Source organism: Pleurodeles waltl, chromosome 6 (genome assembly GCF_031143425.1).
Source record: "Pleurodeles waltl isolate 20211129_DDA chromosome 6, aPleWal1.hap1.20221129, whole genome shotgun sequence".
Taxonomy (NCBI): domain Eukaryota; kingdom Metazoa; phylum Chordata; class Amphibia; order Caudata; family Salamandridae; genus Pleurodeles; species Pleurodeles waltl.
The window spans coordinates 1,556,567,661-1,556,590,930 of record NC_090445.1 but is presented as its reverse complement, the minus strand read 5'-3'; the positions used below and the strand labels follow the sequence as shown (position 1 = coordinate 1,556,590,930).

The window sequence follows — 23,270 nt, the reverse complement described above, 5'->3', positions numbered from 1 at the left end:
AGCTTCTAGAGATAGAAGTTCAAGCACTACTGCAAAAAAATGCAATAGAATTAGTACCAAGCACACAAATAAACACAGGAGTTTATTCACTGTACTTCTTGATACCAAAAAAGGACGAAACACTAAGACCAATTCTAGACCTCAGAGTAGTAAACACATTCATCAAATCAGACCACTTTCACATGGTCACACTACAAGAAGTGTTACCATTGCTCAAAAAACACAACTACATGACAACCCTAGACCTCAAGGATGCATATTTCCATATACCAATACATCAATCACACAGGAAATATCTAAGGTTTGTATTCAAAGGAATACATTACCAATTCAAAGTATTGCCTTTTGGTTTAACAACCGCTCCAAGAGTATTCACAAAATGCCTAGCAGTAGTCGCTGCACACATCAGAAGGCAGCAAATACATGTGTTCCCGTATCTAGACGACTGGCTAATCAAAACCAGTTCGCTCACACAATGCTCAAACCACACAAATCAAGTCATACAAACCCTCTACAAACTAGGGTTCACCGTCAACTTTGCAAAATCAAACATTCTGCCAAGCAAAGTACAGCAATATCTAGGAGCCATAATAGACACGACAAAAGGAGTAGCAACGCCAACTCCACAAAGGATCCACAATTTCAACAGGGTCATTCAACACATGTCTCCAAACCAAACAATACAAGCAAGAACAATACTACAGCTCCTAGGCATGATGTCCTCATGCATAGCCATTGTCCCAAACGCAAGACTGCACATGAGGCCCTTACAACAGTGCCTAGCCTCACAGTGGTCTCAAGCACAGGGTCACCTTCTAGATCTGGTGTTGCTAGACCGCCAAACTTACCTCTCGCTTCTATGGTGGAACAGTATAAATTTAAACATAGGGCGGCCTTTCCAAGACCCAGTGCCAGAGTACGTAATAACAACAGATGCTTCCATGACAGGGTGGGGAGCACATCTCAATCAACACAACATAAGAGGACAATGGAACATACATCAAACAAAACTGCATATAAATCATCTAGAATTATTAGCAGTTTTTCAAGCACTAAAAGCTTTCCAACCAATCATAACCCACAAATACATCCTTGTCAAAACAGACAACATGACAACGATGTATTATCTAAACAAACAAGGAGGAACACATTCAACGCAGTTAAGCTTGTTAGCTCAAAAAATATGGAAGTGGGCAATCCACAATCAGATTGGTCTAATAGCACAGTTTATTCCGGGGATCCAGAATCAGCTGGCAGACAATCTCTCTCGAGATCACCAGCAAGTCCACGAATGGGAAATCCACCCACAGATTCTGTACACCTACTTCACACTCTGGGGAACACCACAAATAGACTTATTTGCAACAAAAGAGAACGCAAAATGCCAAAACTTCGCGTCCAGATACCCACACAAGCAATCCCAAGGCAATGCCCTATGGATGAACTGGTCAGGAATATTTGCTTACGCTTTTCCTCCTCTCCCTCTCCTTCCTTACCTAGTAAACAAATTGAGTCAAAACAAACTCAAACTCATTTTAATAGCACCAACTTGGGCAAGACAACCCTGGTACACAACACTGCTAGATCTGTCTGTAGTACCACACATCAAACTGCCCAACAAACCAGATCTGTTAACGCAACACAACCAACAGATCAGACACCCGGACCCAGCATCGCTGAATCTAGCAATCTGGCTCCTGAAATCCTAGAATTCGGACACTTGCAACTTAGCCAAGAGTGTATGGAAGTCATAAAGCAGGCCAGAAGGCCATCCACTAGACACTGCTACGCAAGTAAGTGGAAAAGATTTGTTTGGTACTGCCATCATAATCAGATACAACCGCTAGATGCAACTCCAAAACATATAGTAAATTACTTGCTCCATTTACAAAAAGCAAAGCTAGCCTTCTCTTCTATTAAAATACACCTTGCAGCAATATCTGCATACCTGCAAACTACCTATTCAACTTCCTTGTATAGGATACCAGTTATCAAAGCATTTATAGAAGGGCTTAAAAGAATTATACCACCAAGAACACCACCTGTTCCTTCATGGAACCTAAACGTGGTTCTAACAAGACTCATGGGCCCACCTTTCGAACCCATGCACTCTTGCGGAATACAATTCCTAACCTGGAAAGTTGCCTTTCTCATCGCCATTACATCTCTAAGAAGAGTAAGTGAAATTCAAGCGTTCACAACACAAGAGCCTTTTATACAAATACATAAAAATAAGGTCGTCCTACGACCTAATCCAAAATTTTTACCAAAAGTTATTTCACCATTCCATCTAAATCAAACGGTAGAACTACCAGTATTTTTCCCACAGCCAGATTCTGTGGCTGAAAGAGCACTACATACATTAGATGTCAAAAGAGCATTAATGTACTACATTGACAGAACAAAGAACATCAGAAAAACTAAACAGCTATTTATTGCATTCCAAAAACCTCATGCAGGTAACCCAATATCAAAACAAGGTATAGCCAGATGGATAGTTAAATGCATCCAAATCTGCTACCTTAAAGCAAAAAGACAACTGCCCATTACTCCCAGGGCACATTCAACAAGGAAAAAAGGTGCTTCAATGGCCTTTTTAGGAAACATCCCAATGCAGGAAATATGTAAGGCAGCCACTTGGTCTACGCCTCACACATTCACCAAACACTACTGTATAGATGTGCTATCCGCACAACAAGCTACAGTAGGTCAAGCTGTATTAAGAACTCTATTTCAGACAACTTCTACTCCTACAGGCTAAACCACCGCTTATGGGGAACTAACTGCTTACTAGTCTATGCATACCATGTGTATCTACAGCGACAGATGCCATCGAACTGAAAATGTCACTTACCCAGTGTACATCTGTTCGTGGCATCAGTCGCTGAGATTCACATGGACCCACCCACCTCCCCGGAAGCCTGTAGCAGTTCAGAAGTTACCTTCAATTTTGTACATTTGTATATATTACTTAATCCTTTAATAGGTACATACTTACATTTTTCATTGCGCGGGCACTATTACTATAGTACAACTCCTACCTCACCCTCTGCGGGGAAAACAATCGAAGATGGAGTCGACGCCCATGCGCAATGAGCACAGAAGGTGGAGTCACTCGGTCCCGTGACTCGAAAACACTTCTTCGAAGAAAAACAACTTGTAACACTCCGACCCAACACCAGATGGCGAGCTCATGCATACCATGTGAATCTCAGCGACTGATGCCACGAACAGATGTACACTGGGTAAGTGACATTTTCAATATTGTGCAAAGAGTCCAGGAGTTCCATTACTAGTGGACAGGGCTTGCCTTAGCGCTCCCAACGTGTACTTTTAGAGGGTAGTGTGGTCGAGCAGTCTTAGGCTTCTCAGAGAGGAGTGCAAGACTTCTGCAAATACACGCACAGTCAATAAATGACACACACGACTCAATTAGGAGATCCACAACAATTTACAAAAATAACAAGTATCTTTATATATGTTTTGGCACCAGAATCAATACGATCAGGTAAGTATGTTTTGCAAGAGAAATCTTTACAGTTCAGGAAAGTTGACACAATGCAATTCTTAAAATAGCCAACGTTATTGTATGGAAGATCAACAATTACGGCAAACAGGTAAAGTACAGTGACCTACAAGACCAATCTCCTGGACTTCGGGCAACTATTGGGCAAGGACCAGGACTACACCATCAGGTCACACTGGGTGGCACTGGGGCGGCCGGGTGCAGAGGTGTATTGCAGTGTCAGGTGCCCAATGTTAGTCAACAGGGATCGGTCCAATTGGAAGGAGGCTTCAGGTTAGGACATGGGCTAAAGTTTGGGTGAGCCACCAAGAGGGCTCAGGTCTTGGGATGCTCAGGGACATAGATACACCAGTGGTCCTCTTCTCGGTCTGGGGCGGTTGGGTGTACAGGGTGCTTGGCACGTCAGGTGTCTGTCACCGGTGGCAGTCAAGATGAAGGGGGCCCACAGACACAGGTTGCAGGTGGGGACTGGAGGAGCAGTCCAGGTGAACCAACAAATGGGCTTAAGTTTCACGAGACTAGGGGATACAGAGACACCAGTGGTCCTCTTCTCCCTGGTCCGGGATATCTGGTCATAGGTGCAAGGGGCCGTCGGGGTTGCTGTCACCCGAAGCGGTTGAGGGGGGCCTGCACAAAGAGACTGCAGGCCTCGAATTGAAGGTCATAGTGGGGCAACCCACGATGGACTTTGTCTCTGGAGAGGCTGGGTACAAGGTTGACAGTGTTGGCCCACTTCAACATGGACTGGGACACTTGGGTGCGGTAGTGCTGTCTGGCGGCAGTTTTGGCTGTCCAGAGTCCTCTTCAGTGATTCTTGGGGGCTTGCAAGGATGGAGGGGAGCAGCTCTGCTACTCCACAGGAGGTCCCTGGTGCTAGGGTGAAGTCTGGCAGTCTTCCCTGGCTTTTGGCAGTTTCGGCGGCTGGAGAATGAATCGATTTTAGCATGATTGTTGAAGTTGGCTGACAGGGTTGGCGCAGAGTCCTTCACCGGTCTTCAGTTCTTGGCTTTTGTGTCTCTGGAGTGTCCTTCTTCAGGTCAGCGGGATCTGATTTCCTGGTGCCAAGGGCTCTCCTTAATACAGATTTTTAGGGGCATTTCAGGGAGTGTAGGATAGTAACCAATAGGCTACTTACCCCTGGGGCCACTACAGACCCTATATGACCACTTCCTGTGGGAAGTGGGCATAACCCTGTACCAGAGTTCCTAGTTCTGCCATCACCAAGATGGCAGACTTTCAAAAGTTGTGTCCACATCAGGCAGTTCATCTTAGGGGTGAGACTGACCTGAGAGGTGGGCATGCCTCTCTGAATACTAATTTTCCCCCTGTCCAGGTGCCAAATGGGCCCTTGCTGGAGGTTGGTATCCTCTCCGGTGAGCAAAGCCAGATCTACCTATAAAGGGCAGTGGGCTTCTTTGAAGCCCCCTACCTGGGAATGCAGAGGAATGTGCTAACACCCCTGCCAGAGCAGGCTTTGTTTTTGTCTGCCTGAGAGTGCAGGCTCTCACCCCTTGGGCTCTGAATCATGTCTGGTGGTGAAAGGCTAGTTAGAACTAGTCAGCCTGCACAGGGGTAGATGGTAGGTTTGCAGGGGGGACCTCTTAGGTGCTCTCTCTTTGCATGTATTAATAAATGCATCACTGGAATCAGTGAGGGTTTATTAATACAAAATATTTGATACCAAACATCCTTATTTTTAGTGAAGCCATCATGTGACTGGGTAACTCGTACTGACCAGTGTCCAGCACATGTACTTAAAATGGCTTCCCAGTTCACTCACTATGTCCGAGAATCGACAGAGACATAGTGGGGGCATATCTGTTCTTGCAGATATGTCCTCGCATGTAATATAATGCACCCTGCCTTAGGGCTGTAAGGCCTGTTGTAGGGGTGTCTTTTATATACTGCGTGCAGTATTAGGGGACACAGCACACAGGCTGTGTGCCATGTCATGTTTTCACTTTTCACTGCACCAAAACACATGTTCTGCAATGGCAGTCTGCATGTGCTAGATGAGGGTTCCCTGAGGGTGGCACAGTATATGCTGCAGCCCTTAGGAGAGGTACCCATTTCCTAGGTACAAGGGGCACCATTTACTGGGGACTTATAGGGGTGCCAAAGGTATGGGCAATTGAGGAACAACTGAACAGTTGTAGGGAAAGGGATCTGGCACTGGGGACGTGGGTCGCAGGAACGCGCAGTGCACCTTCAGTCAAAATTGCATCAGATACCAGACAAAAAAGTGGGGGTGATTGTGTCAAAAAGGAGCACTTTCCTCCAATTGTTAATACACGTTTGGTGATCATTTAAGTGAGTGTAAACTACTAATTCACATTAGGGGCCCACTACATGTATATTAAGTTTATTTGGTCTTGATGATTTGTCATATATCAGTAGAGACTGAGAAGGCAAGAATCATGTTGCCTGATTAAAGTGTATAAGGACCATTATTTTCCAGTATATTCCCAGCTATTTTATCCTCTAACAGGTACTCCTAGAGCAAACTCCTTTAAGAGGGATACCTAGTTAATTTTAAGTTCAGTTGGGAAATAGCTCCTGTATTACACAACGTTTTGTTTATTCATGGCAAATTTTTAGGGGCTTGTTGGGCAGTTCCGCAATGGCCCAATGAGGAGCTAGCCGGATGATGACGTATGCCACCCTTTTGAATGGATGTGGGCTCTTGCTCAGAAGACACACTGTCTGACCTTATCACCACCAAGGTGCACAAGTAGTATTGCTCTAGGTTTGGTTAGGAACAATATATTGTGTTTGATTGTAGTCCCCTTCATTGGAGCCATTTTGGACATGGTCCTTTATCGTCCTTCGAAAATGCATCTAGGACATTCATATTGTGATCCTGATCTTTCAGCCTTGGTCTTGGATTTCAGTGAGGTTGATTCTGAGGCTGCTGACACTAAAGGCCTCCTGCCCTGCTGGTCGAGCATGCCTGGTGGCATATACGGGCTCTGCAGTATGGTCTGAAGTCTCAGCGGGCCCAACATCGAAGGGACCTCTCCAACCTCATTTAGATTTCATAGGAGCCTGCTAACTATCTGCGTTGGTGGTTACTGGACCGCATTCAGTCTGTGGCAAACCCCTCTCCCTTCTTCATCCAGAGCTGACAGTGGTAAACAATGCATTGCTTCTGGGTTTGGACAACCATCTGGGGGAGATAGACAACAGAGACCTCTGGGCTGTCACCACGGGAGGCCTGGCTCCATATTAACTTCTGGAGCTGAAGGACATCCGCGTGGCATTGAAAGCCTTACATCCATCCAACCATCAAGGGAGGCTGGTACATGTGCTCATGGACAACATCACCGCCATACTGTATTGAAATATACAGAGTAGGTTGGCGTCACCCCTTAGTTTTCCAACTCATAAACCACCTTACAGGATTGTTGAATGCCAGGACGGACAAGCTCAGCCGTCAACGCCTAGCATTTCAGGAATGCCAGTTACACCCAGAGGTGGCGCAAGGTCTGTTTGTTCTGCGAATGAGGAGACCTTTGGCTTGATCTGTTTGCCACCTCTGTGAATGCACAGTGTCAACACTTCTGCGAGTTGGAGTTTCCAAAGCTTCTCTCTCAATCCTAGAAGTCTTCCGCCTAGAATGTAGCTCGGGACTCCTATATGCCTCCCTGCCGATATACTCCTGGCTCAAGTTCTCAAGAACATCCAGGGCTAATGGGGCCCAAGTCATTCTAGTGTCTCTAGATTAGGCATGGAGAGTATGTTGTTCAGGTTTGTGTGAGGGAGCTTCAGGCTTTCCCTGTCAACCTGCCTTAAACAACCTTCCCAGACAAACCGGTTTTGTGGACTTGTTAAGCTTTCTTGCCTAAAGTTGTGTTGTCAGTCAGAACATCACCTTGTCGGTGTTCGATGCTCTGCCTCACCTCTCTAAGGAGGAGGAGGGACTCCATTGCTTGGACCCCGAGAGGGGCTAAACTTTTACACAGATCGTACCAAAGAACATTGCGTAAACAATCAGCTTTTTGTGTGGTTTTCTGGTGCTAAAAAGGCAAGCTGTGCAGAGGCGAGCCATCTCCAGCTGGATCCTCCTCTGCATAAGAACTGCTATGCATTGGCTAAAAAAACAACCCCCAGAAGAACTGCGTGCTCATTCTACCATGGCCAAAGTTGCTACCACTATTGCTACGCCGAGGCCCTGTCCTAGGCATTTACCAGGCAGCTATGTGGGATTCCACCCAGATACTCACAAAGCACTATTGTCTGGACAGTCAGGTTCGCCGAGAGGGGCAGTTTGTCTATTTGGTGCTGCAGGACTTTGTGGTTAAAGTCCATTATCAGACCCACCTCCAATTAAGTTCTGCTTTGGTATCTATTCAAAAGGGAGGAATCGGTGGCTAGAAGTCAACATCAGAACAAGTTAAATACCTTCAGTAACGCTCTTTATGTTAGGGACTGTTTAGCCGCATATTTATTACTGACCCTCCCATTCTTCTTGTTTTGTGGTTGGACGCTACCCATTAAAAAGTTTCTAAATCTGGTATTCTGCACATTGGTTATACCAATTTGTTTTTGGGGCTCTGCGTCTGGGGAGTGTGGACACGCCGGAAAGGAGCTGGCATCAGTGCACAGGAGTGGCAACCACAAATGCTCATCATGTAATTTCTGAATTGTAATGGCATCAGTGCAGCACCGCACAACACCACCTGCCAGGGTACAGACGTACTGCTGAAATGTTTCCAGATGCAGTCTGATGTCTGGGGAATATTCCTAAGGTGAGAAATCTGTGACAATGTAGAGTCTCTGCCAGAAAGAGTGTTACCAAGGTAGGTAATTTTTTCATCTGGTACAACATCAGGATTTAGAAGAGCAAATCTATAGTCATCTATTCAGTTCTCTCAGTGGATCTTAAAACAATTTATGAAAGGACTTTTTCGGGCATATCCATCTGTACAACTCACTCTGGTTCCTTGTGAGATCAATATTGTCCTCATCCAGTTAATGGAATACCCTTTGAACCAGTACACACGACACACAGGAAATTCATGTTCTGGGAAATAGTGCTTGTATTAACACCAGCATCAACAAGGATTCACAAAGGACAAAGTCATTCTGAGAAACAATTTCAGGTTTATACCCAAGGTTCCTACTGACTTACACTTGAGTGAACCAATCATGCCACAGTGTTTCTTCCCGGCTTCATCTGCAGAAAGAGCTTTACATTCATTGGACTTTTGTAGATGCCTCTGTCTCTACATTGATAGAACAAAAAGCATATGCTCACCAGTTCAACCGAACATCTCTTTTGGACAGCAAGGAAGAGGTTGCCCTCTGTCCAAGAAGGGGATAGCATGTTGACTGTCAACCTCTGTTGCCTTTCATCGCACCAAGGCCAAGTGTCCACCCCAGGGAAGAGTGTTGGTGATTTCCACCAGTTGCATCAACTGTGTCACTCTACGCAGTGTGCTGTTCTGAGGTACCTTCTGTACAACCACCTAGAAAGAGCAGGTACACATTCACGAAACACTTCTGACTTGACGTATACTGAAAAGCTGATGCAGCAGTGGAGCAGACAATCCTCCCAAACCTGTTTCGATAAAATTAGATTGCTTCAAACTTTTGTTATATTTTTTAATATACACTGCTTAGTCTTCTGATTCAAGCATATGAATATATGAAAGATCCAATATTGGAAAAGAAATTAGTTACTCCCTTTAACTCTAGTTCTCCAACATGGGAATCTTACGTATGTGTGTGTAGAATATATTATTTATTTACATGCGACCCTCCTTCCTTGACTGTCAAAGTCTTATTTTATATACTATTCTCAGACTTTGTGCTATGGTGGACTTTAGGAAGAGGAGGAGAGCTAGCACTTCCACATTATTAGCTGAAGTTCGGAATGTTTCAAATAAGGTGGATGTGCTTCTATACAAACCCTGTTGTTGAGGCTAATGGCGATTTTGAGGCTGCTTTTTCCATTTTACTGCTATTTAAGTGAACCAGAGATTCCCAGGCTAAATGATTTAAGCATGTCAATATATGAAAGATTCCAATGTTGGTGAAATGGAATTACAGAGAAGTAATCACTTTCTTTCAGAAGGTTCTGTGCAAAATATGAACTTTTATTTTAATGTGATTCCAGGCTTATGGCTTGTGTAATATGTAGTTGTAATTTGTTCGAAATTATGTTTTTTTGTGCACAGTTGTGATAGTGTTATTTGGCCAGAGATGTCTACCTGTGATGGTGATCCCTGGCCTGTGGTTTGCCTGGTGAGTTACCAGCTCATCTTTGAACAAACTTACACTGTTTGTCTTTTGTTCCTCAGCCCGGCTCTCACAGCTGTCATGTATGACCTGAGTCGTCAGATACCAATGCTGAAGAAGGACATCCAGGATGGGCTGCTCAAGATGTTGTCTTTTGTCCTCATGCACAAGCCTTTGCGTCACCCAGGAATGCCCAAGGGTCTTGGGCACCAACTTTCCTCCCCCAGTCTCACCAACATCCCAGAGGCCAGTGATGTAGGCATCACTACTCTTGCTCTGCGAACTTTAGGCACTTTCGAATTTGAAGGTAAGCTGTGCATTTTCTAGTTAAGGCATCTGTGAAGAGCCCCAAAGCCATGCAGCATCCCTAGTGTAGAAGAGTAAACTTTCTCCCAGCTGTCTGGGAGGCTTTAGGGGATGGATCAGCCTTTGACAGCATCTGAGCCCCACAACATCCTATAGAAAGCACATCCAGAGAGAGGGCCACTGGAGCACGGTATCAGGACATCCCAGAGTGGATTTTAACCCTAAACTATCCCAGAACCCTCTGTGAGATTAAAGGATCTGGTACCAACTTGTCACATACACGTCTCCCAATAAATGCAACAGAAAAGAACAACTGTGATTGAGACATCCATAAACCCCTGGGGACTCCATGCTAATGATATCCAGTGACCTCTGTCTTAGCTACAGTATACTACAGAGAAACAGAGTGCTACAGAGGATTAACCAGGCTGGCCTAGATCCTTGTCAAAACCAATCTTGTCTTTATTTCTGGATTCCCAAAGCATTATTCTCTGCTGCCCTTCAGCTCTACCGAACCTGGCAACAGACTTTTACGTTGCAGAGCTCCTCGAAGCTTTGCTATAGGCATTGCTCAGATTTATAAAAACAGCACAGTAGCAGCTAGAGAAGGTGTGCTCTTGTCTTTAAAAGTGTGCCTTATTCAGTTCCTCAGAGATGTCACTGTATATGACTTGTGGACTTTGTTCTTTTTGAGATTTGATCAGAGTGCAGTTAGTGAGGTCTGTCCTCAGTTGACCCCATTGGCATATTCTAGCCTCAAGGGGCTTGAGTTCTGGAGTAAATTAAGTCACTCTGCCAGACGCTGAAAACAGCAGTTTTACGACTCTTTGACTTTTGTGATTTTACTTAGGTGCTACTGAGTGGAGCCAGTTGTGGATATTCATAAACCACTAACCATAAATAAAGTGTATTTAGGGCAAAAGGTTGCTTGTACACGAGCCACATTAGCCACTCCTGGTCCTGAGGTCATTTGTTGCTTTCAAGGCCTCTCTTGATCTTTTTTTTTTTCATTTTGTAAATAGATATCCAAGGAATGCAAAGTAAAGGCTGCCTTTTCACCTTGTTTATGTGGGTGGCCAGAAATGTCTTTCTCCCCAGCGCAAGAACCCGCAGACAGACTTCTGCAGTCCTGTGTGTGGCAGAACTGGTGATGATTAATCATCTTGCACATCCCTTTAGATCAGTAATTAAGAAGCAGTTGTGGTATTGCACAAGTGTACTTGGTTTTGAGACCATGAAACGAAGTAAAATGATGCTTTTGTTTTTGTAGAAAAAGAGTGTAGAGCGTTAGCATTTTATTCACGGTGCAGAACTTCTTTTGCTTAAAGCTCCTGTATTGTACATCTTTTTCGAGTTTTGCCTTGTTGTCAGTAAGCTTACTCGACCGTGCATTCAAATTGTTGCAAATAGTCCTCTTTCACCTTGTCAGCCATAGTCTACCTTCACCTTTTGTTGCTGAGACAGTGGGAATTGGAGGCAAACACCCAAATATTCCTTCTTTCCAACTCTAGGGTCCTTGTTCATTTTCGTTACTCTTAAATTATTAACATTTTATGTATGAGAAACGAACACAGTTGAGAACACTGCTATTGAACATCCAGCTGAGTCCAACCTATAATTCTCATATATAGGAAAAAGCTGGCCCCAGATTAAAAGAAGTCACCACACATTCTCTCAGTTTAAACTGCACAAAAACGTTTTTTTATTTCTACATTTGGTTTAAATCTTTGTTTTTCAAAGAATTTAGAAATGTTCGTGTTTGCACTTCCTTGGAACTTTCTCCCACCTGCAGTCGTAGACATGGGGAACAAAGTCATTTTATTCAACGGTTTCGAGAACATCACTATGGGGCTTTTTCTTTTAGACAGAATTGCACCAGCTTGCAGAGTCCCTCACAGGTTTCACTTTTATTGTCACATTGTTCTATTAGTTGAGTTCATTCAGTGTGAGAATTTGTATGAGTATCGCCACAGAGACGAATATCTTTCTTCAGCGCTGCTTTTTTGAGATTTGCCAATTTTCTGGGCATGTTCAATGTGGCAACCTACCCAAAAGATCTCACATCACTCAGCATCTTTAAGACCTCCACTGGCTTCCGGGCAAGAAGAGATGCGATTTCAAGCTCCTGACTCATGCCTACATAGCCCTCCACAACCAGGGACCCGCCTACCTGAACCACCAGCTACACTTCTACTACCCCTTGAGGAATCTTCACTACACACACCTTGCACTTGCAGAGATCCCCTGCGTATGCCACTGCCACACCAGAGGACGCTCCTTCTCACATATCGCCACCAAAGCTTGGAATACCCTCCACCTCCGCACCTCGTCCTTTCTGACAGAAAGGGGCTACAGACCTGGCTCTTCAAGTGAGACCTGCAGCAAAGTACCTGCGCTATATAAATATTACCTTATTGATTGATTGATTGATTGATTGACTGAAGTCCTCTCATCTCCTAAGCAACAAGCATTTTCTGGTGTCTGATGTCGACACTTTGAAAGCAGTGGCTCCTCCCACATCAGTGAGGCTATTAACATTTCAGAGTACAGTTCTCATGATTAAAATCATGAAACTGGTAGGAATAATGGCATCCTCTATGCACCTGATGACTCATGCAGGTTTGAAATTGAGGCCAGTCAGTAGATGGCTCCGAAGTCAGTGCTATCTATCTGCAGAGAGTGGAAGGGCTAGTGGTTGCTTCACAGAAGGTAGCAAATAATCTGTTCTTGTGACCACAGTTTGTTTATTATTAGAGATACCTCATGAATTCGGTAGGTGGGAATGGTCTCTAGTATTAATCTGTGGCTCAACACCTGAATGCCCCAGAACTGCAGCAAACAACAAGGTGGTGGATGAAATGCTTAACTTAATCTCAGCCATTGGTGATTGTTGTGCCGCATTCCAGTCCATTGTTTTTACCCACCATGCCTCTCTAGACAGAAATTCTCCGTATGCAAATAGGTACTGACCCTTCTCTTCTTGGGAACAGTCTATCCCAAACTATCATGTGAGGTGCCCTCCAAAAGGAGCACAAGCAGGCCCAGTTTTGGCCTATATGGGCCACTTTATTAGAGTGGTGTTTGAATCTTGTGGCACAGTAAGCACAGGACCCACCTCTGAGCATATCTGTCACTCTTAAGGTGTCAGCTGCAAAAAACAACAAGGTGATGGATACAATGTATGATAAATTGAATGGCTGGGATGAATTCAAGAAATCTACTCGTCATATTTTTGTTTTCCTCACAGCAATGATCTAAGTGGTCAGGGTATGCTCAGACATGGGTCTTGTACTTTGTAGGTTAGAAACAATTCCCATGACAGTCTTTTCTCACACATGTACATGCTAACGTTGGTTCTCACCTGTCACACACTTTTCAGCAGCACTGCGCAAGAAAATTAGCCACGCCTAATAATGAGACCATTACAAGTTTGGCATCCAGACCCCAGTTTGCTGAACTTTTCAGCCTGGCCACTCGAGTCTTAGAATTTGGATACCTAAACTTTTCATCAAAGAGGCATGACTATCATAAAGGAGGCTACAAGGACATACTATGCTGCAACTTTGAAACATTTCACTAACTGGCTGACCTGACTCCAGGATTCTGGATATTGGGGAGTTATGAAGAAGCCTGGGTAGTGCATGGGGACACTCAGAATGCAGGTACACCTGTAACCTGATACTCTCACATGTCACGCCTTATATTTTTATCTCCCTACTCCCCTCATGAACCTCCCCACTAGTTTATGTATCCATCTGCTACACACCTTGATAACGCAATACACTGTAATCCTCCGACGTCCTGCGGAATCCCCTTGTTAATATCCCCTTACTACTGCTGACAGGCTCAGTTAGTTGCCATGCTGTTTTTTTTGCCTTCTGTCGTTTATATTAGGTGTATTGAATCTCCAATTTCCTACATTTCTGTAAAAAAACTGAATTTAAGGTGAGATAGGAGACGTATTTGTGGTGCAACCACTAATGAGCATTTCTCCCATAGTGGCATACACTGCTGTCACATTTGAATGGATAACTGATGTGTTATGCTTCCATCCTTAAAGAACTCACATCTACCAACACAGCAGACTAGAGAGGTTTTGTTGGGCCCAAGTGAAAACAACGTTTTGGGTCCCATTCGTCTCCCAAAATGTTTAATTTAAAGCATATTGTGATAGTGTCAAAACTTGAGAGTATCTAAATAACATCAAGTTAGAAATTAGGAGTTTTCTTTGGCAGATTGTTGAAACACGAGCGACAAATGCAGCTTTCTAACACGTGTGCGCAAGTAACATTGCTTAAAATAAAATATGTTTTATAGATCAATGAGACGTGTTCCCCTATAAGGAATTTTGGGGGAACTGGTAAATGATGTATTTCATTACATACTAGACCAGTAACATTGCTTACAGCACAATAGGATTTAAACACATGTACACAGAACTGCTAGTATTTAAAGAAATGATATGGTACATTTAGAACTCTTGGGGCCGAGATAGTGATCCAAACACGGCAGGTCATGAAGAAAAAACTAACAAGACCATTATTTTAAAATGCACTTAAAATAAGGTGTAGGAAGCTGGCCTGGTGTGTGGTGGGTACCTATAGTACTTACACCTTATGCCAGGTCCAGGCATCCCCTCTCAGTGAAGTGTAGGCAGTGTCTAGAAGCCAGGCTCTCTAGAGGTAGCTGTGGATGAATAGCCAAGGCTTATCTAGGAAACATACAAAGCTCATGCAATATCACTACAGTCACACAGTACTTACACACAAGAAAGAAAACACTTGGTTGTACAATAATAAAGGTACTTTATTTTTGGAACATAGTATCAGAAAATACTAGAGAGGCAACCCTCCAATAGGAGGTACGTAAATGCACTATATATATATATATATATGTTCGATGGCATGTGTAGCTGCAGATACACATGCTGTGCATATCCCGCCATTTAGTGTTGGGCTCAGAGTGTTACAAGTTGTTTTTCTTCAAAGAAGTCTTTTCGAGTCATGAGATCGAGGGACTCCTCACCTTTCGGCTCCATTGCGCATGGGCGTCGACTCCATCTTAGATTGTTTACTTTCCGCCATCGGGTTCGGACGTGTTCCTCTTCGCTCCATGTTACGGTTCGGAAAGTTAGTTAAATCTCGGAAAATTCGACGGTATTGTTTGCGTTCAGTATCGGGTTAGTTATAGCAGATCGACACCGAATAAAAGAAGAGCTCTGGTAGCCCTTCGGGGCTTCTATCCCCCGGCGGGGCCTGGTCGGCCCAACCGCGTGCGTCTTCAAGGCTCATGGAACGGAGCCCATTCCGCTTATTTCCCAAACGCCACAATAAGTATCCTTACACAGATCAGCATTTGGTCTGTAATTTGTGTTTGTCCCCCGAACACAAAGAGGATACTTGCGAGGCCTGTCGGGCATTTCGGTCGAAGAAGACGCTACGGGACCGGAGAGCTCGAAGGCTTCAAATGGCGTCGACGCCGTCAGGACACCACGACGTCGAGGAAGAGGAGACTTTCTCCATTGCCGACTCGGACGAGGCCGAAAGTGAGCAGCTGACGAAAACCGTGAGTAAAACTGCCCCGGCCTAAACTCACGCCAAAATAATGAAGGCCCAGGGGACGCCACCGCCGGCAGGCCATGGCTTAACCCGTAAACAAAGTGACCAACCATCGGCACCGAAAAAGGGCACACACATGTCGAAGTAATCCGACTCCGGTCGAGATACCGGCACAGAGTATACTCTGCACCAAGATACTGGCTCTGACCAAACTCGACATCAAGATACAGGCTCCGGCCAAAGTCGCCACTGAGAGATCGGCACCCCGAAACCGAAAAAGGTGGCTTCGGAGCCGAAAAAGACTGCGGAAAAAGTTTTGGGGCCGAAACACCCAGCATTGGAGCCGAAACAAAGCTCTTATTCCGAAGAACAAGGCCTTTCAGCACAACTACAAGGCCATAAATTTGGACAAGAATTAGAGATGGGGGAGCCAGGCTATACACAAAGAAGGCTCCATATTCAAAAAGATACAGGGAAAATAAGAACTCTTCCCCCTATTAAAATGAAAAGGAAACTTGCTTTCCAAGAAACAGATAAACAGCCAAAAGCAAAAGTGGCTAAAGAAAAAACTCCACCACGTTTTTCGCCACCACCATCGCCACAGCGCTCACCGCAACTGTCACCAATTGCAACACCCCCAATGATGCAATCTCCAACGCACACAGAGATGAGCCACGATGACCCAGATGCATGGGATCTATACGATGCACCAGTATCTGACAATAGTCCTAATTGCTACCCGGCAAGACCGTCACCACCAGAAGACAGTACTGCTTACATACAGGTGGTGTCCAGAGCAGCTGCATTTCACAATGTAGCACTGCATGCTGAACCTATTGAGGATGACTTTTTATTTAATACTTTGTCATCAACATACAGCCAGTACCAGAGTCTGCCGATGTTACCAGGGATGTTAAAACATGCAAAACAAGTGTTTCAAGACCCAGTCAAATGCAGAGCCATTACACCTAGGGTTGAAAAAAAGTACAAGACCCTGTGTACATCACGCAACAACTAACACCTGACTCGGTGGTAGTAGGCGCAGCCCGCAAATGGGCAAACTCACAGACCTCTGGAGATGCACCACCACCCGACAAAGAAAGTCGAAAGTTTGATGCAGCGGGGAAAAGAGTTGCAGCACAGGCAGCCAATCAATGGCGTATTGCCAATTCACAGGCTTTATTGGCAAGATATGACAGGGCTCATTGGGATGAAATGCAGCATTTTATCGAACATCTTCCCAAGGAGTTTCAAAAGCGTGCACAACAAGTGGTGGAGGAGGGCCAAAGTATCTCCAACAACCAGATCCGATCGGCTATGGACGCAGCGGACACAGCCGCCAGAACTGTAAACAACAGCGCTCACTATTCGGAGGCACGCATGGCTACGCACCTCCGGATTTAAGCCAGAGATCCAGCAGGCTGTGCTTAATATGCCATTTAATGGACAACAGTTGTTTGGGCCGGAGGTGGATACAGCTATAGAGAAGCTAAAGAAAGACACTGACACGGCCAAAGCCATGGGCGCGCTCTACTCCCCACAGAGCAGAGGCACATTTAGGAAACCACACTTTAGAGGGGGGTTTCGAGCCCAAAGCACAGAACCTTCAACCTCACAGGCCAGACCCACATACCAGGGCCAGTACCAAAGAGGAGGCTTTCAGGGACAATATAGAGGTGGACAGTTCCCTAAAACCAGAGGGAAATTCCAAAGCCCAAAGACCCCCTCAAACTAAACAGTGACTTCAGTGTCACAAATCCCCAACACATAACACCAGTGGGGGGGTGACTCACAGATTATTACAAACATTGGGAAGAAATAACTACAGACTCGTGGGTCCTAGCCATTATCCAACATGGTTATTGCATAGAATTCCTACAGTTACCACCACCAAATGTGCCTGCAAAAACGCACAACATGTCCAAACAGCACTTGGATCTATTACAACTAGAAGTCCAAGCGTTGTTACAAAAAGAGGCAATAGAACTGGTACCCAACCATCAGAAAGGAACAGGTGTTTATTTTCTAATACCAAAAAAGGACAAAACTCTGAGAGTCATCTTAGATCTCAGAACACTAAGGGGGTCATTCTGACCCTGGCGGCCGGTGACCGCCAGGGTCACCGACCACGGGAGCACCGCCAACAGGCTGGCGGTGCTCCCGAGGGCATTCTGACCGCGGCGGTTCAGCCGCGGCCAGAAAGGGTAAACCGGCGGTCTCCCGCCGGTTTACCACTGCCTTTGTGAATCCTCCATGGCTGCGGAGCGTGCTCCGCAGCCATGGGGATTCTGACACCCCCTACCGCCATCCTGTTCCTGGCGGGTCTCCCGCCAGGAACAGGATGGCGGTAGGGGGTGCCGCGGGGCCCCCGTAAGAGGGCCCCGCAAAGTATTTCAGTGTCTGCTAAGCAGACACTGAAATACGCGACGGGTGCAACTGCACCCATCGCACCCCTGCAACTACGCCGGCTCAATTCTGAGCCGGCGTCCTCGTTGCAGGGGCATTTCCTCTGGGCCGGCGGGCGCTCTTTTGGAGAGCGCCCGCCGGCCCAGAGGAAATGTCTGAATGGCCGCCGCGTTCTTTTGACCGCGGTGCGGTCATTCAGCGGCGGTACCTTGGCGGACGGCCTCTGCCGTCCGCCAAGGTCTAAATGACCCCCTAAATCTTTACATCAAATCAGATCACTTTCACATGGTAACACTTCAAGACGTGATCCCCTTGCTCAAACAACAAGACTACATGTCAACATTAGATCTCAGGGATGCCTACTTCCATATACCCATACATCCTTCTCACAGGAAATACTTAAGGTTTGTAATCCAAGAAATGCATTACCAATTCAAAGTGTTACCATTCGGGATAACAACAGCACCAAGGGTATTTACAAAATGCCTTGTAGTAGTAGACGCACCTATCAGAAGACAGCACATACACGTATTCCCGTATCTAGACGACTGGTTAATAAAAACCAGCACTCAGAAACAGTGTCTTCAAAACACAAAATACGTCATAGAAACCCTTCACAAACTAGGGTTCTCAATAAACTACCTAAAATCACACTTACAACCGTGTCAAATACAACAATACTTAGGAGCAACAATCAACACAAAAAAAGGGATTGTCACTCCAAGTCCACAAAGGGTACAAGCAGTCCAAAACGTAATACAATGCATGCACCCAAACCAAAAATATCAAGTAAAATTAGTGATGAAACTACTAGGCATGATGTCTTCATGCATAGCCATTGTCCCAAATGCAAGATTACACAAGCGGCCCTTACAACAGTGCCTAGCGACACAATGGACACAAGCACAGGGTCAACTTCAAGATCTAGTGTTGATAGACTGCCAAACACACACCTCGCTTCAATGGTGGAATCCTATAAATTTAAACCAAGGGCGGCCTTTCCAAGACCCAGTGCCTCAATACGTGATCACAACAGATGCTTCCATGGTAGGGTGGGGAGCACACCTCAACCAACACAGCATCCAGGGACAATGGGACACTCAGCAAAAACAACTTCATATAAATCAACTAGAACTAGCAGTGTTCTAGCAGTGTTTCTAGCACTGAAAGCATTTCAACCACTAATAGCCCACAAACACATTCTTGTCAAAACAGACAACATGACAACAATGTATTACTTAAACAGGGAGGGACACACTCATCACAACTGTGTCTCTTAGCACAAAAGATTTGGCACTGGGCGATTCACAATCACATTCGCCTGATAGCGCAATACATCCCAGGAATTCAAAACCAGTTGGCCGACAATCTCAGTCGAGATCACCAACAAATCCACGAATTCGAAATTCATCCCCAGATACTACAAACCTACTTCCAAAACTATGGAACACCGCAAATAGACCTATTCGCAAAAAAAGAAAACGCAAAATGCCAAAACTTCGCATCCAGGTACCCACAGCCTCACTCCAAGGGCAATGCGTTATGGATGAGTTGATCAGGGATATTTGCTTACGCTTTTCCCCCTCTCCCACTCCTTTCGTATCTAGTAAACAAATTGAGTCAAAACAAACTCAAACTAATACTAGTAGCACCAACTTGGGCACGACAACCATGGTACACAACACTACTAGACCTGTCAGTAGTGGCTCATATCAAGCTACCGAACAGACCAGATCTGTTAACTCAACACAAACAACAGATCAGACACCCGAATCCAGCATCGCTCAATCCAGCAATCTGGCTCCTGAAGTCTTAGAATTCAGACATCTAAACCTTACACAAGAATGTATGGAGGTCATCAAACAGGCTACAAAACCTACTACAAGACATTGCTACGCAAATAAATGGAAACGATTTGTTTCTAACTGTCATAATAATCAAATTCAACCATTACACGCGTCCACTAAAAACATTGTAAGCTACTTACTACACTTACAAAAGTCTAAGTTAGCTTTTTCATCCATTAAAATACATCTCACAGCAATTTCTGCCTATCTGCAAATTACACATTCAACTTCACTATTTAGAATCCCAGTCATAAAAGCATTTATGGAGGGTCTAAAACGGATCATTCCACCAAGAACACCACCAGTTCCTTCGTGGAACCTCAATATTGTATTAACACGACTCATGGGTCCACCATTTGAACCCATGCACTCTTGTGAGATGCAATACTTAACCTGGAAAGTAGCCTTCCTAAAAGCTATCACATCTCTCAGAAGAGTAAGTGAAATACAAGCCTTTACCATACAGGAACCCTTTATACAAATACACAAACATAAACTGGTTCTACGCACAAACCCCAAATTTTTGCCTAAAGTTATATCACCGTTCCACTTAAATCAAACAGTGGAACTCCCAGTGTTTTTTCCAGAACCAGACTCTGTAGCTGAAAGAGCTTTACATACATTAGACATAAAAAGAGCACTAATGTATTACATTGATAGAACCAAACAATTTCGCAAAACAAAACAATTGTTTGTAGCTTTCCAAAAACCTCATGCAGGAAATCCAATATCCAAACAAGGCATTGCCAGATGGATAGTTAAGTGTTTTCAAACCTGTTATGTTAAAGCAAAGAGAGAACTGCCTATTACACCAAAGGCACACTCCACTAGAAAGAAAGGCGCCACCATGGCCTTTCTAGGGAATATACCAATGACAGAAATCTGTAAGGCAGCCACATGGTCTACGCCTCATACATTCACTAAACATTACTGTGTGGATGTGTTAACAACACAACAAGCCACAGTAGGACAGGCAGTATTAAGAACATTATTTCAAACAACTTCAACTCCTACAGGCTAAACCACCGCTAGTCTATGCACAGCATGTGTATCTGCAGCTACACATGCCATCGAACAGAAAATGTCACTTACCCAGTGTACATCTGTTTGTGGCATGAGACGCTGCAGATTCACATGCGCCCTCCCACCTCCCCGGGAGCCTGTAGCCGTTATAAGTTGATAAAACTAAACTTGTACATTTGTAAATTTGTAAATATATCACTTTTAGTCACATTATGTACATACTTACTTACTCCATTGCATGGGCACTATTACTATATACACAACTCCTACCTCACCCTCTGAGGGGAAAACAGTCTAAGATGGAGTCGACGCCCATGCGCAATGGAGCCGAAAGGGGAGGAGTCCCTCGATCTCGTGCCTCGAAAAGACTTCTTCGAATAAAAACAACTTGTAACACTCCGAGCCCAACACTAGATGGCGGGATATGCACAGCATGTGAATCTGCAGCGTCTCATGCCACGAACAGATGTACACTGGGTAAGTGACATTTTCCATATATATATAATATATATACATACATATATACACTAATAAACAGTAAGAGGCATAAAAAGGTTGGAAAATAGTGTAAAAGAGCAATAAGCTATAGTAGCCCTAGTGGGAGCCCAAACCACATACTAAGAAAGTGGAATGCGAACACAGACCCCCATCTAGGTAAGTAAATTGTGTAGAGGGGAGCTGGGAGTACTAGGAAATCACACAGGTAAGTAATGCAGTACCCCCCAGCGACCAGGAATGCAGGAGTAAAACACTGGATTTCCCCAAAACCACCCCAAAGGACAAAAAGAAGAAAAAGAAGACACCCAGAACAGCCTGCAAGAAATCAGCAATGGATTACTGAAGATGGAAACCTGTGGAGAGAGGGTACCAAGTCTAGAAGCGCCTGTGGAGTCCAGGGGGAGCAGGAGATACTACCCACCCAGAGGTACCATTGGGCGTTGGTCGACGAAGGAGAAAGATAGGTCAGCACTGCAGCACAGAAGCTGTTGAAGAGTTCCTGATGCATGCAAAAGGTGTCCCACGCTGGAAGCTGGATTGCAGCTGGGTGCCGGTGAGGAATTTTCACCAACAAGCCTTGGCAAAGGCAAATTTGCGGTTGGAGGAAAAGAGGAGCTTCCGGGACCAGCATGGTCCAGTAGGACCCTACCCAGCCGGGGGAGTCACAGGGGACCCTCTGCGTCGCAGAAGGCCCACAGGAGCAGAGGCAGCACCTACAGGTGTCCTACAGGACAGGGATACAGAAGTCGCTGGAGCAGCCCATGCAGCACCACAGAAGTTGCTCCACATCACCGAGGGACACACAGAGGCCCAGTAGTTGCAGGAGGAGTGCTGGGGGTTGGAGCTACACGTTGCCTGGAGTTCCCCTTGGAGGTGAAGCAAACAAGCCTTGGCAGCTGCAAAGGACGCAGTGCGGGGGTGCTGTCTTGCGTGGAGTGGAAAGGACTTACCACAACCAAAGTGCGACAACTGGTAGAGAGGACCAAGGGGAACACTCCCGACCACCACCTGTGATGCAGGATCCAAGCCACTCAATAGGAGGGGAGATCCACTAAGCTGGTCGTCTATGCAGCCAGGTACCTGCGAATGCAGGGGAGTGATGCCTTCACTCCAAGGGAGATTCCTTCTTCTTCTTGTGCTGGCTGAAGAGTTGCAATCTTCTGAAGATGCACAGCCGGGAAAGTGTTGCAAAGCTGGCAGGAATGCTGGATACAATGTTGCAGAAGAGTTTTCCTCGTGGATCTGCAGCTTGTAGGTTCCTGTAGGGTCGAGTCGTGGTTCTTTAGGCCAGAAGTTGAAGCAGAAGTTGCAGAGCAGTCCTGCTGGAATCTTGCAAGCTGGATCTGAGGACCCACCCCAGAGGAAGACCCTATTTAGCCCAAAGAGGGGGCTTGGCCACTTACCCTGGTAACTACCTATCAGAGGGTGCATCGGATGTCACCTGCCTGGCCTGGCCACTCAGATGCTCCCAGAGTTCCCTGCCAACCATGGAAACAAGATGGCAGCACCCAGGGGCCCTCTGGAGGAGCTCTGGGCACCACCGCTGGGGTAGTGATGGACAGGGGAGTGGTCACTCCCCTTTCCATTGTACAGTTTTGCACCAGAGCAGGGACTGGGGGGGGGGTGCCTGAACCAGTGTGGACTGTTTATGCATGGAAAGCACCAAATGTGCCCTTCAAAGCAAACCAGTGGCTTGTGGAGGCTACCCCTCCCAAGCCAGTCACATCTATTTCCAACGGGAGAGGGTGTTACCTCCCTCTCCAAAAGGAAATCATTTGTTCTTCCTCCCTGGGCTTGATTGGATCAAGCAGCAGGAGAGCAGAAACCTGTCTAAGGGGTGGCATCAGCTGGGCTGTCTGGAAAGCC

The 23,270-nt window shown here is 45.4% G+C and overlaps 1 protein-coding gene across 2 annotated transcripts in view; it reads left to right on the top strand.

Annotated features, from left to right (window-relative positions):
• MTOR (mechanistic target of rapamycin kinase) overlaps window positions 1–23,270 on the top strand; it is a 1,113,749-nt gene that overhangs the window by 240,889 nt on the left and 849,590 nt on the right. For both annotated transcript variants that reach the window (XM_069241238.1, XM_069241237.1), the window contains exon 11: window positions 9,829–10,073. In XM_069241238.1, coding sequence (XP_069097339.1) covers window positions 9,829–10,073 — 245 coding nt within the window. The remainder of the gene's footprint in view (window positions 1–9,828; window positions 10,074–23,270) is intronic.